The sequence below is a fragment of the Acartia tonsa genome, chromosome 8, assembly GCF_053477335.1.
Source record: "Acartia tonsa isolate MP-2025a chromosome 8, ASM5347733v1, whole genome shotgun sequence".
Classification (NCBI taxonomy): Eukaryota; Metazoa; Arthropoda; class Copepoda; order Calanoida; family Acartiidae; genus Acartia; species Acartia tonsa.
Genome location: NC_137267.1, coordinates 33,597,015 through 33,611,755, shown reverse-complemented (window position 1 = coordinate 33,611,755; position 14,741 = coordinate 33,597,015). Strand labels below are relative to the sequence as shown.

Sequence of the window (14,741 nt, the reverse complement as noted above, 5' to 3'; positions counted from 1 at the left end):
CCACCTCCAATTAGGTGCCTTTAGAGGCCTCTAGGGGCGTATCCACTAGTTAGAAATAAAGCGTAAAAGAATCTAATGTGTATAATATGCTTAAAGAAAACTAATTTAGTATCTAAAGAATGTCATTTAGGACGGGCAGCAGAGTTTTATTATACAAGAAAATAACATTAATCTTCGGGAATAAGGATAATAATATCCATAGGATGTTTATTATTTATCCTTGTATAAAAATAATAGGATGTTTGTCAGTTTGCGTGTCTTCCTGTAGCTTAGATCTCGCTAATTGCTAGCCCGATATTGTTCTCCCATACAATGTAGCTCTTTTTTTCGTCTTACTTAAGGCTTACTTACAATTACTATAACAAAATTACCCTTCTTTAAATTGCTATTATTGATGGAAAAGTTTGGACACTGCTCATTTGTATAACCCAATCAAGATTTATTAAAAGTCCCCAAAGTTTAGTTCAGCTTCTTCAAATTATTTACAGTCTCATGTTCTCTCCCTCCCTTGATAAAAGTCATCAATCAATTAATAGTTATTTCTCGCATCGTATTATAAACGGCTTTCCGCCGATATAGAATGTACAATTAAAAGATTTAAACCAGTTTTTTTATCCCCGAGGTGCCGAAGGCACCGGCTAAAAAAACTTATTTTATTCTTTTGATTGTACATTTTTATATTCGTAGAAAGCTGGATATAATACGATGCTAGACACAGTTTTTTCGTATGGATAAGAACCGGTTTCCATCCACCGGATTCGAATGAATACGAGAAAAACTCCCTATAGTTCCCTTTGTCTCTCTACTTTAATTTTTTTTTCGTTCTCATTCGAAACCGATGAATATCCGGTGGATTAGAACCGGTTCTCAGCTATACAAAAAAAATATGTTTAGCATCGTATTATATCCAGTTTTTACGAATATAAAAATGTACCATCATAAGAAAAAAAACAGTTTTTTAAGCCCGTGCCTTCGTAAACTGGTATAAATCTTATAACTTTACATTTTATATCTGTGGAAAACTGTTAATAATACGATGCAAGAAATGACTATTCTAACCAACTTTGCATATCTTTATATAAAAGGGTTACACGAACGGACAAAGTTATAGAGAAACTTTGCTGTCCAAACGAAGTATTGAGAAATGAGAGGAAAATGGTTTAAATTAATGGAAAGTGGAAGCAAAAAGAGCTTAAATGGGACGGATAGACAGTAATTTAAAGCCCTAATTTGAATATTCAATACGTCCACATACACAATGGGTTAGAAATACATTAAGTTGTGCATTTTGTGCATTTGTATCATGACGATAACTAATTACAATATTTATCAAGTAAATAATACACTAAACGCAAAAAGCAAAGCAAAAATTTATAAATTAAAAAACGTATATAATGATATCTATGTCAGTGTTTGATACTAATCTCTAAAATGGCTTGCCTTCAGTTTTGTTCTTTTCCGGGAAGCTTTGCTATGTTTTTAAACAGAATTAGAAGAAATTTTAAAAACTACATTAAGGCGAATTTAGTAAGTCAAAAATTAAAGAAAACTTTTTATTTCAAATGTTTTTATGCTATGTAAAATAAGTAGTGTACATATTATGTCTTCAAATTATTTTATACAAAATTAAAGGATTAAGAGTATGTCTCAGTTTTAATCCTACTTACATTATGCCAGGGCTCGGCAGCCGCTACTAAGCCTCAAATTTAAACCCCAAATTTGAGGCTCTGATTGCCATATTTGGGTCGTGTTTTTACTTCCAGCTGATTTTTTAAAATTGTAAAAGGTTGATTACTCTGAGTCTTACAGGCGGCTGACGCGCAGCTGTCGAGCCCTGTTTTATATCATTCTTGGGTTAAAGAGTTTTTGTTCAGCCATTAGATTTGATTTTAAAATTTTCCAACATCCAGGATCGTTCCGTCCAATATAAGCATATCATTTATAGAATTGTTACCACTTGACGATATAATTCCTTTGTAGTTATAGTAACCGGATGTCTATCTGACATCCCTATACAAGTCAAAGTCATGTATATAATTATATTCAAACCGCCCCAATCTCTATTTTTCTGTGTTTAAAGGGTAAGGGTTGTAATTAAATAACTTTTTTAAAGGAAGGAAGGGTACATTGGGCTAGTCCCCAAAATTTTATAAAAACATTTTCTTATTCGTTGACTTGAGGACTTTAGGGATTTTAATTTAATTTTGATTGGTTTGTTTATCAAATTAAGTCTCCAAATGTTTCAACCAATAATTATAATATACAGAATGGGTAATTTTGTGTTTCATCATAGGGGATTCCTGTTTTTTTTTCATTAAGGTGTTGGACCGTAAATATGACACTACTATTTCTAATTATTTGTTTTAGGACTTGTGAATCTGATAAGAAGTGGAGTGGTAATATGCCGGAGTGTGTGGTGAGTTCTTATTTAATATAGCAAAGCTACGACGCAGCCCAATCTGTCCTACTTTTGATTCAGAAAAATGAGGGAGATGAGAGGAGAAGGGGGAAAGAAAACAAAAAATAAAGAGACAGATAATCACTCGTTTTTATGACGTCACAGGAATCAAAAGAAGGGCAGATTGAGCTACGTCCAAAGCTACTCTTCATTTGCTAGTCAACCTTGACAGTCTGTTTGTCTGTATTATTAATCCACATAAAACAAAAACTTAATGCCTCAGATTAATAATTGATCCGACATATGCAATGATACCTGATTAATGGTTTTTATGTTCTTATTATTGAAGATAATCTACTATTTAACATACCTAGTCTGTCGGTAATGCTAAAAGAATCTAAACTCAATGCAACATTTATGAATCTCTTCATCAAATTTGCTGGTCAGCTTGAAACTTAACAAGAAACAAAAATTTGAATTAGATTTAATGGATTGCTTCTATTTAAACAAATATGACAACATCCATAAGTAGTGAAGCTCAAAAATATGAATGGATATTGGGAAAAAAATACTATAAAGCAGTGTCCTACAATAAACATTAATCTTGGTAAAATAGGGAAATCACTAAACCTTTAAAATCACGCAACCTTATAATCATGAAAACTTGAAAATCTAGGAATCGATCTAGCACCGCAATTAATAGACACATCTTAATGGAACTTGATAGAAATATGTAGAACATGAGCTGAGCATATTAAATCCCTGATAATTTCAGCCGTCAATCCTGAATAGGAATCGAGATATCCATGAAAACCTAAAAATCTAGGAATCGATCTAGCACCCCAATTTATAAACAAATCTTAATAAAACTAGGGGAAAATATGTAAAATATGAAATTAATTATTCCCTGAAAATTTCAGCCCTGTATCTTGAAAAGGAGTTGAAAAAATCACAAAAACTTGAAAATCTGAGAATCGATCTAGCACCCTAATAACAGACAGATGGACAAAACATTGTATAGATTAGATGGGCATATGTCATGATAATATTCACTAAAAATTTCAGCTGTCTATGTTGAATAGGAGTCGAGAAAACACGTTTCCCCCATAGCGTTACGGACTGACTGACTGACTGACGGACAGACAAAGGGAATTATAGAGTAGCTTCGCTACTAAAAATACACTTACAAGTCAATTCTTTATTTTTGGTGTATATTACTAAGGCATTAAGTAAATTTAAATTAAAAGTGGAGACACTAGAATATGTACAGAATAACCCTAGATCATCCTTAACCCCCAAAAAACAGTAAAATTTACATTCAATCCCTTCCCTCCCTGACTATTTTGATGAACATATTTTTCTTTATCAATTGAAGTAATTTTGGCAGAAGGATAGACTAATATTCAGCATATTTAGAATTAAATCTTACAATAATGTATACATAATCTAGATGATTAATCCATTAATTGGACCAATAAGTTCACAGTCTTTGAACAAACTGACCATTTGATTGGTTACATAGTCTACAAATTTGGTATTTCAGGGTAGTTATTTTCCTTTTTCATACAAATAAAAAGCCAACTACAAACTGTTGAATTTCTTATGAAAAAGCTTTACTTGGGAAAATTTGGGATTGTCTGATAAATTCTATTGCTCATATTATGGAATGCAATTATATGTGACTGAATTTAAACAATATGGTAGTCTACTAGAAATTTTTTGGAAATATTATTGTTTCTGATTAACTGTCTATGGTAATAAATCTATTCTTAAAATATAAGGTAAGGTTAAATACAACTAAGTAGGTCAACAATTTCATTACAATATTTTGATTAAAATTGTACAATTACATATGATTTAATTAAATTAAGAATCCTCTGTATAACCATCAAAAGGAGAGAACTCAATTAGTTTAGTAGTTATTGAAATATTAAGCAAAAAAACTTTATACCCTATATTAAGAGGACATATCAAAATAAATAAAAAAGGTGCATAAAAAATAAATAGCTATGAATAAAATACAATTTAAATTCAGTGACATGATAACCATATTATAAAACTAACAAAAACTAAAGTTTCTACATTTCAAAAGTGGTCTTAGCTTTTTGTGGCTGCAACGCTTATGTACAAATGTTATTGTTAAGGAAATAAACTGCGGACTGCCAGCTGGCGGCCACCTGCCTAACGGCTGGCTGGAAGGATCTAGAACCACACTGGGAGAAGAGATAACGTTCAGGTATACAAAAGAACACAAGGAAATTTTGACCTATCCAATATAAAGATTACTTTTAAGGTTAATAATAAGAATAATGGTGAAAAGGCACGACCAATATATTATATATTAAAAACCTAAATTTTCCAGAAATAATTGTGTATTCAAAGAGTTGATTTTTACCTATTACTAATTTCTGTGCTTGGTAGCTTTCTATAGTGCCCTATCAAACTGGGGTTAGATGTCACTGCTTTGGCCTACCTATTCTATTGACGTCAGGAAATACCCAATCTCTTTTCTGGGAGATTTCTTTCCCCTTCCCTTTCTCTTTCCCTCTACCTTGAAGTCAATAAAATAGGTAGGCCAAAAGCTGTGACATCTATCCCCATTTTCATGGGGCACTAAACACAGCTACATGTGCTTGAAATTTATTAAGCAGCTATTAGATGTATTTGCCTGCTATTTGTTGTAAATTACATACTCTATTCATATAGCAGGGTACTCGGCTGCTTATAAAAATTATATTTATAATTCTTTTTAATAAGCATCTGATTATTTTATATTTAATTGGTTTTATTCTTGTTCAACATGACCTTTGGCATAACAAAATAATTTGTTGGACATATGTTAATATAAAATATAAATGGATTTGGCAAAGAAAGAGTTGTAATTATTGACAGAAAGACATATAAATGAGTTTAGTTTGTATGTACAATTACATCGATCTAATGGTATTTTTAAAAGCGAAGCTTTTCTATAATTAGGGTCGGTCTGTACGTCCGTCACAGAGAGATAGCTTTTTTCGTTAATTTAGGCATGTTAGAATTGTCCTATCGATTTCAAACTTTGCCTGGTGATTCCTTTAGTAGTTAGGTACGATTTAGAAAGCGTAGCCACTCTATAATCATTACAAGAATTCCGTACGTCCATTTTAAACATGTTGATTTTTTTTTTACAACAAATGTGATCTAATCATCCGATTGATCTTTTTTGATTTTTTGATAAGTTGATTCCTGGGACAACAAAGTATAATGTTATAAGCGAAGCAACTCTATAATCAAGTCCTGAAAATGTAAGTATGTCCATAAACATTATCCTGTATCAATAAGTTTTTCAACAAATTTACTTACAATTTTGCTTCGACTCTTATACATTTATATTCTGATTATTCAGTTCTGACACTATATAGGTGTTAAAGTCCGTTTGTCCTACAGTTTCAGTGCTTCGCTTTTATGGATGTTGTCATCCTTGTTATTCTGATAATACATAGACAGAGTTTTCCGTAATTCAATAAATCATTTCATTCAAGTAATAAGATTTGTGATACAGACGAAGATTTCGAAATTATTAAATTGCCCAAATTTTATTGAGTCTTACAAGTGTCAAGATCTAGTGATTTATTGAAAATGTCTACAAATATAAATATTTATAATTTTATAGTGTAACTGTTATTTACGTTATTTCATTATTTTATATTTTATTAGATTTGTTTGCTATGATACATATGAACTTAATATTTCTTATATTTAAGATGTATAGAAGGAATGATAGTGGAGGGAAACTCTAACAGAACAAGATGTGAAGCTAATGGAAAATGGAGCCATCCTCCACCAAAGTAAGAACTTTTTCCTTATTTTTTTCTTCAAACCTAATTTTTTTATCTATAATAGTATAAACAGCACTTGTGTGAAGAGGGGGGAGGGGGTAAAGTCGACTCTCCACGTTAATTTTTTTAAGTTTTAATTTTTTTTTGGGGGGGGAGTATTTTTTTCAAGGGGTGATTTCTCCAAAGAGTGTGATGGTACCTTCCCCGCTAAATGACCGATGATTTATCAGAAGCACCACAGTAAAGAAGAACCATAGCGGTTCACTACTTAACACACACATAAACAGACATCCTGTTACTCATATCCAAGGATAATAAAAAATTGTCGATTCTAAAAATATTTTATGTTTATTTAGATGTTTGGCCCCCTGCATAATACCTGAAATTTACAATGGAAATGGCAGCCTGCCTCCTGGCTCCAAGGTAAAGTGCATACTTTATAGAATAAATTAAAAGAATAGAGGGGGGCAAGGGTTAATAAAAGAGTAGAGGGGACAGGGATTAAGTAATTGCACGTTCACGGGGTGGGATCCTGTGACGACTTTCAATTGGGTCTTTGAATATCCGCCAATAGCGTCGGAAATATTAACACAGCTAAGTCGCTCCAAAAGAGCAGAAAGCAATTTACTAGCAGACGAAAAAGGTTCCCACCACTAGATCCAGGAAGTTATCTGAATTTAACATGTATAATTATACATTCATTCTTTTTAATTTAGAAGCTGTTCTATAAATGTTTATGTCTGTCTGTATCTTAATCTAGAGGGTTAAGAAATTTTTATTTTTAGAAATAATTAGCTGTGCCTTCGGCACCTCGGGGCTTAAAAAACTGGTTTTAATCTTATAGATGTACATTCTTTATCCGCGAAAAGCCGTTTATAATACGATGCGAGAAATAACTATTCCTTTAGTCTTCCAACTCTTCACTTCCCTTCCCTGTCTCAACCTTCAAATCACCCTTCCCCTCCTGTCCTTATTTGTTTGACCCTTTCCCCTCACTAACCACTCCCAACTATGCTACTATTGGACGTGTTTGTCTTTGTTTTCTTTTTAAGCAAACAGAAAAAATGCTGCACATAAAGTCACAAAAGTTACATAATCAGTAAGATATATAAGTTGAAAGGAATTTTAATGTTAGAGGGAGATTTGAAATCTGCATCAAATTTTAAGGATTTTTTTTATAAAATTCGTTTTTTGTGTAATTCTTTATCTAAAAGCAGAAATACAATTTAAGTTAATTAATTTTGACCAATAGGATAGGTGGATTGGAAACTATCTGCGCTCTAATTGGTTGAAGGATGTACGTCACTTAAGCTTTTCCAATCAGAGCGCAGATATTTTTCCATCCACCAATCACAGATGTCAAAATTAATTAACTTAAATTGTATTTCCTCTTTTAGATAAAGAATTATACAAAAAACGAATTTTATAAAAAAAATCCTTAAAACTTGACGCAGATTTCAAATTTCCCTCTAACATTTAAATTCTTTCCAACTTATATATCTTAATAATCAGGCAATTAACAATAGGTTCAAAAATAAAAGAAAATAATTTGGGTTTAATTTACCTTTAGGGCAAACCTACATAGCAAATGTACAAAGTTTTGCTGAAAATTGCCAACGGAAAATTATACCTTCTCGAGTTGCACGTTATAAAACCCAACCAATACAATATTGTCAATTTGTACAATACTCTGAAATCAATTAATGAAGTAAATCAGATAATAGGTATTGCTGAGTAGCTACTAAGTATTAACTAGTTTCATTATTCAATTAAACTTCTTACCAAGCATGGAAATGAAGAAAGTTTATTAAAATCAATTTAATGAAAACATAAGACAGATAACACAGAATAGTTTTAAATAGAAATGAAACGATGGAAAACTCTGTTTTTCGTTTGCTAACAAACTTAGGCCTATTGGCAATATATCAAATCTTGATTGATTGGTTTGTTTTTAGTTTAACCTATTTAACCAATAATTTAAATCTATATAATTGGGAATGTACTATTTATCGTCCATTGTCCTATCTCCTAAGGTCCCTGGAAGTTAACTTCTTTCTTAAGGAAAAAAACTTTAGCCAATCAATTACTACAAACCTATCAGGGATACAGGATGACAATCATAAATGATTAATGGTAGAAACCTGGATTTTACTGCTACATGGATTACTACTCTTTTCCTGCTTACAACCTGTTATGTTACTAATATATGCTATATACTTTTCTAAACTTTCCACATCAAATATATTACTAGTTGCTATACCTATAGAGGCCTCTAGGGACAATGAAGGAATATTCGGTGAAGGATTCAGTTTCAATTTTAGTTTTATTCAAATTATATGTTTATTTTTTTAGGAAGGTTGGAGGTACCCTCCCCTAAAATAGTTAAAAACCTTCCCTGGACTTATAAGAAGCTTTACTGAACAGGAGAACCATATCGGTTGAGCTTATAAGAAGCTGTACTGAAAAGGAGAACCATATCGGTTGAGCTGTTTGCGAGAGATCCTAAGCTAAAGACCAAAAAGCATAATACTATATATATTAGGATTGTGTGTAATTCCATACCACTGAACCTCTTGACGTCTAACCATACCCAGAAGTTTTGTAGTAGCCGCGATATGAAACGTTTAATGTTTAATGAAAGCTGATGTCTGAATGGATAATCAATACGTTGATATAATGACAGGGGGGAAAAGTCGTCAATTTAGGTTGCTGATATGAACCTTATCTATTGATCAGTTCATCCAGTAGGAGGGGAGAGATTGATTTAAAGTGTCTAGTTGGGGGGTATCGTTATATTAGCCTGCTAATACATAATATAATATGACTTATCAATTAGAGTGCTTGAAAAACTGGTGCAGCATCCAAGTAATGCTATATCGATTTTTTCTGGTTGTCTAAAGCATGACTCTATCAGGAAACGAAAAGAACCAAATTAACTTTAAAGGATAACCTATTTAATCGTGCTTCTTTTGCCCCTTAAATCAAGAAGCAGTGTGGATTATATAAACAAAGGGTCAATAACAGTAAATCATTACACTAAGTAGTGATCTATTTTATATTAATCTTTTAGAATATTGTACAACAAATAAGTGTGCCTTTATTTTCGTCCAAATATCAACATTATTAGTAGCGAAGCTACTCTATAATTCGAAATGTCCGTGTGTCCGTAAGAGACAAGATGGGGAAACGTGATTATTCGGCCCCTTTTTAAGATAGACACCTGAAATTTTTAGGAAATAATAATGTCAACATTCTTTATATTTTTACCAAGTTTCATTAATATTCGTCAATTAATTGGGGTGTTAGATTGATTCCAACATTTTAAGTGATTTTCTAAACTCCTATTCCAGATAGACGGCTGAAATTTTCGGGGATTGAATACCTTAATATTCTGCATACTCATACTTTTATTAAGTTTTATTGATATTTGCCTTTTGGTTGGGATGCTAGTTCGATTTCTAGATTTTAAGTTTTCTTGATTTTCTTTATTCATATTCGAGATAGACGGTTGATATTTTTAGGGATTAAATAGCTCACACTTTATATATCCCTAAAAAGTTTCATTAAGTTTTGCTTCTTGGTTGAGTTGCTAGATCATTTTCTACATTTTCACTTTATAAATCTTACAAGGATTCGTGACTTTTTAGTTTAATGTTTATTTATGAAACTGCTCTATGATTGTTTTTTTCCGGATATTCATCCATGATTTTTGAGCTTCGCTACTTATGGATGTTGTCATCCTTGTTAACATAATTATAATGATTAGACTAATATAATTGCAATGTTCATATTATAACTGTTTATTGCAATTTTACAACAATCTGTTATTTTGGCTGTTTTATTGTATAAAATTTTATGCAGAAAGGATGGTACACTTTACAATGAACAAGTAGGGCAGACTAGATAATCTAATAATTATTCTTTCTCACAGACCTAATACCTATCAATCAATCAAAAACAAAACAATAACAAAGATTATACCAACTTATATTTAGGTAAAACAACCACTTAGTTTTAGGTAAACAAGGATGACAACATCCATAAAAGCGAAGCACTGAAACGGTAGGACAAACGGACATTAACACTAGTACAGTGTCAGAACTGAATAATCATAATATAATGTATAAGAGTCAAAGCAAAATTGTTAGTAAATTTGTTGAAAAACTGCTTGATTCAGGATAATGTTTATGGACATACTAACATTTTTAGGACTTGATTATAGAGTTGCTTCGCTGATTACATTATACTTTGTTGTCCCAGGAATCAATATACCAAAAATCAGATCAATCGGATGATTAGATCACATAAAAATTTGTTGTTAAAAAAGTAAAAAAATTAACATGTTTAAAATGGACGTACGGACATTTTGGTGATGATTATAGAGTTGCTACGCTTTCTAAATCGTACCTAACTATTAAAGGAATCACCATGCAAAATTTGCAATCGATAGGACAATTCTAACATGCCTAAATAAACGAAAAAAGCTATCCGTTACGGACGGACGGACGTACGGACGGACGTACGGACGGACGGACGTACGGACGGACCGACCCTAATTATAGAAAAGCTTCGCTTTTAAAAAAATATACACAATATTTGGTGATTACATTTTTTTACACTCAGGGATCTTAAGGGATAAGACAATGGGCTATAATTGCTGTACATGAAACACCCCCAATTAGTATAAACAAAACAAACCCTGGTGTCCATCGGATTTATTTTATAAATTGTGTTTTATTTAGATATCACATGGAGAAAATATAGTGGTCAATTGCACTGAAAATCATGAGGTAATTTTTATTCCAATATGGCTTAGAAACCGATTAATATTCGGTGTATTAGAATTGGTTCTCAGACATAATCAAAAATTTATACCAGTTGCGTTATCCCTTCCTTCGGTCCCTAAATCCTTTCTAGGACCTATGAGAAGCTACTCTGTAATGGAGAACTATATCGGTTCAGTAGTTAGCGAGATCCTATGGTACACACATATAGACCCACAGACAGAGATCCTATTTTAAGAATTAGCATTTATAAAATAAGCTGTCTAATTGAAGGACATCGCAATTAAAAGTGCATAACAAAAATAAAAAAAACTCAACTGTAATCTAAAGTTAGATAGATAGGGAGGGAGAGAGGGAGATAGAGAGATTGAGAGAGAGAGAGAGAGAGAGGGAGAGAGAGAGAGAGAGAGAGAGAGAGAGAGAGAGAGAGAGAGAGAGAGAGAGAGAGAGAGAGAGAGAGAGAGAGAGAGAGAGAGAGAGAGAGAGAGAGAGATTGGGAGGGAAGATAAAAATTTCGTTCTGTCACTTTTTTTATTGGTCTGAACAAACAAAAATCGAAGATCTGTGATTTTAATCTATATAGGGTATTTTGTTTGTCATTACAGTTAGGGGGGGGGGAATTCCATTATTCTATCCCTGCATCCCTTATACTACCTATAGAATTAACAGTGCAAAGTTTAATCCAAATTAATTGAATTGATGAAGAATTTGAACATTTACCCCCTTCACATATCCTACTCTTGCCTCTTTCATCTATGGTGTTTTTCAAATATAGAGAAACAAGGATGACAACATCCATAAAATATAAGCTAGGAAACGGTAGGACAAACGAACATTAACACTTATAGAGTGTCAGAACTGAATAGGCAGAATATGAATGTAAAAGTCTAAACAAAATTGTAAGTAAATTTGATGCAAAACTTTTAAATACAGGATACTGTATTAGGACATAACTACATTTTATAATTTGATTATAGAGATGGTTTACTTATAAAATTGTATCTTGTTGTAATAGGTAGCAGCATTCCAAAAAATCAGAATAGTAGGATAATTATATTACGTACAAAATTGTTGTTTATAAAAGTTCAAAATCAACAAGTGTTAAATGGGCATACGGAAATTCTAGTAACGATTATAGAGTTGATCTAATCGTACCTAACTGCTAAAGGAATCAACATGCCAATTTTGAAATCTATAGGATAATTCTAACATGCCCAACAAAAAGAATTGTTATGTCAATTTTAATGAAATAGAACTTGTATTAACATTTTGCAATCAGAATCTTTAAGCTGTTCTTTGCTGAAAAAAATGTATTTTTGCATGATAACCTTTCTGATATGTGGAACATCTAAATTCTTCCTTTCAAATGCTGCTGACTCTTATTCAAATATTTATATATATATTCGGTAGAAATCACTTGACTATGTGTTAGGGAGCTTTGATTTTAAATAACGCGCATTTTTATGTTTTGGGAGGCTTGGGTTGCTAAACATATTACAAATTTAAGCAAAGTGGTATATAACACATAATATGTAATAGGATTGGATCCAATATTTTTTTAGAGTCTCCAATTTTTGTATAAAAGTAATAGGAGTGAGTGTGTGTGTCTGTATGTTTTTACCGAAAGATCTTGTTCACCGCTGGACCGATATAGTTCTCATTTACATTGAAGCTTTTCATTGGTCGGGAGAAGGTTTATAGCTATTTTAGGGGAGGGTACCTCCATCCTCCCTTGAGAAATAACCCCTGGAAAAATATACACTCTCCTAATTTCAAAAAAAAATCTTTTTAAAACTAAAATTAAAAGTGGAGGACCCTCCCCCCCCCCCCCTTCCACTATTCCATTAGGCCTCTAGGAAGTCTAAAATAAAGCTGATATAAAGGTATCACGAGGAATTAGAGTTGAATTCCAGCCAATTTGTTTACTATAGTATTAAAGATAGTTATTTTTTTCTGAATTTTTTATTAACAATATACTGAATCTTCACCCAGGTCCCGAGATGGTTTTCTGTTTTTTTTTTTAGGTTAAAACCTTACCATATTTTAGTATATTTGATGTCCACTTTAAACCGATAAAGTTACACAGTCAAGGTTGTTTCTTTGGAAATAATAACATGTTTATAGATATATAGCAATAGAAAAATATAAACTGTAGTTTAAGTTTCTTATTTTTTAACTACTTCAAGAATTTGAGTTAAGGATGACGGTTTATGTAACTTTTTGTTAATAAAACAATATATATTACACATTATATCTGTTTGATTTTTTCATTTGAAACATTATTGATTCATACCTTCATTCCATACCTGTCTTCCTACACTTTTTTCTCCTGTTCTCAATTTAAGTTACTTTTTCTATGAAAGTTTACATTTTTCTTTTCAATAACATTTTACAAAGAAAGTTAAGTTCAAAAAGCGTTTAAAATAAAAAGTAACAAGGATGACAACATCCATAAAAGCGAAGCACTGAAACGGTAGGACAAACGGACATATGTACTTGTATAGTATCTGAACTGAAAAATCGGAACATAAATGTATAAATGTCGAATCAAAATTGTAGGTAAATTTGTTGAAAAACTGCTTAAAAACAGGATAATGTTAATGGACATACTTACATTTTTGGACTTGATTATAGAGTTGCTTCGCTTATAATATTGTTCTTTGTTGTCCTAGGAATCAATATACCAAAAATCAGATCAAACGGATAGTTAAAACACTTGAAAATTTGTTGTTAAAAAAGTAGAAAAATCAACATGTTTAAAATGGACGTACGGACATTCTGGTAATGATTATAGAGTTGCTACGCTTTCTAAATCGTACCCAACTACTACAGGAATCATCATGCAAAGTTTGAAATCGATAGGACAATTTTAACATGCCTAAATTAACGAATAAAAGCTATCTATCTCGGACGGACGGACGTACGGACGTACGGACGGACGGACCGACCCTAATTATAGAAAAGCTTCGCTTTTAAAAATGATTAAAATAAGTTTAATATTGATGATGCGTAATATTAAAGAAAGGGAGAGGTGAAAATGGACTTTAATTTTTTTTTGTCCCAGCATACATTATGAACTAGTTCTGCAATTGGTTCGGTAAAAATTCTTAAGGGGTGGTTCAGGTCAGTAAAATAAAAATATTATTTTTAAAACTTTTATTCCATATATTTCAATCTATTAGCACAAAAGATTTTTTTTTGGGGGGGGGGTGTGGTTTGTCTTTCATTGCCCTATCACTGAATGATTAAAATTGTTTAACTACTTTAGGCTGGAGGTGAAGGAGGTAAGATAATGTGCAGAAACGGTACTTGGTCTCACATACCAAGGTAAGATAATGTACAGAAACGGTACTTGGTCTCACATACCAAGGTAAGATAATGTGCAGAAACGGTACTTGGTCTCACATACCAAGGTAAGATAATGTGCAGAAACGGTACTTGGTCTCACATACCAAGGTAAGTAACATTTTTGTAGAAGCGCAGCTACTCTATAACATCTATCTAACACAATAACTATAAGAAAACTTTTTTTTGTTCCTGTAATTAGAAATATTTTAAGGTGGATTGAATTTGTATCAGCTCTTTATAGGAAAACTTTAAAGAGGGGGGGGGGGGTGTTAACCTTCCATTCTCAATTTTGGTTTGAAATGATAAAAGATTTAAGGGGTTATACCTATTTTTTACAGGGATTTTTTAAGAAGTAGTTAAATAGTGGTCAAATAGTTAAAATAAACTATTAGG

At 32.0% G+C, this 14,741-nt stretch overlaps 1 protein-coding gene across 1 annotated transcript in view; it reads left to right on the top strand.

The window, feature by feature from the left end:
* LOC145326582 (sushi, von Willebrand factor type A, EGF and pentraxin domain-containing protein 1-like) overlaps positions 1–14,741 on the top strand; it is a 139,881-nt gene that overhangs the window by 62,598 nt on the left and 62,542 nt on the right. Inside the window, exons 14-19 of the mRNA XM_080169953.1 lie at positions 2,368–2,416; positions 4,543–4,634; positions 6,142–6,225; positions 6,573–6,639; positions 10,959–11,006; positions 14,269–14,327. Coding sequence (XP_080026079.1) covers positions 2,368–2,416; positions 4,543–4,634; positions 6,142–6,225; positions 6,573–6,639; positions 10,959–11,006; positions 14,269–14,327 — 399 coding nt within the window. The remainder of the gene's footprint in view (positions 1–2,367; positions 2,417–4,542; positions 4,635–6,141; positions 6,226–6,572; positions 6,640–10,958; positions 11,007–14,268; positions 14,328–14,741) is intronic.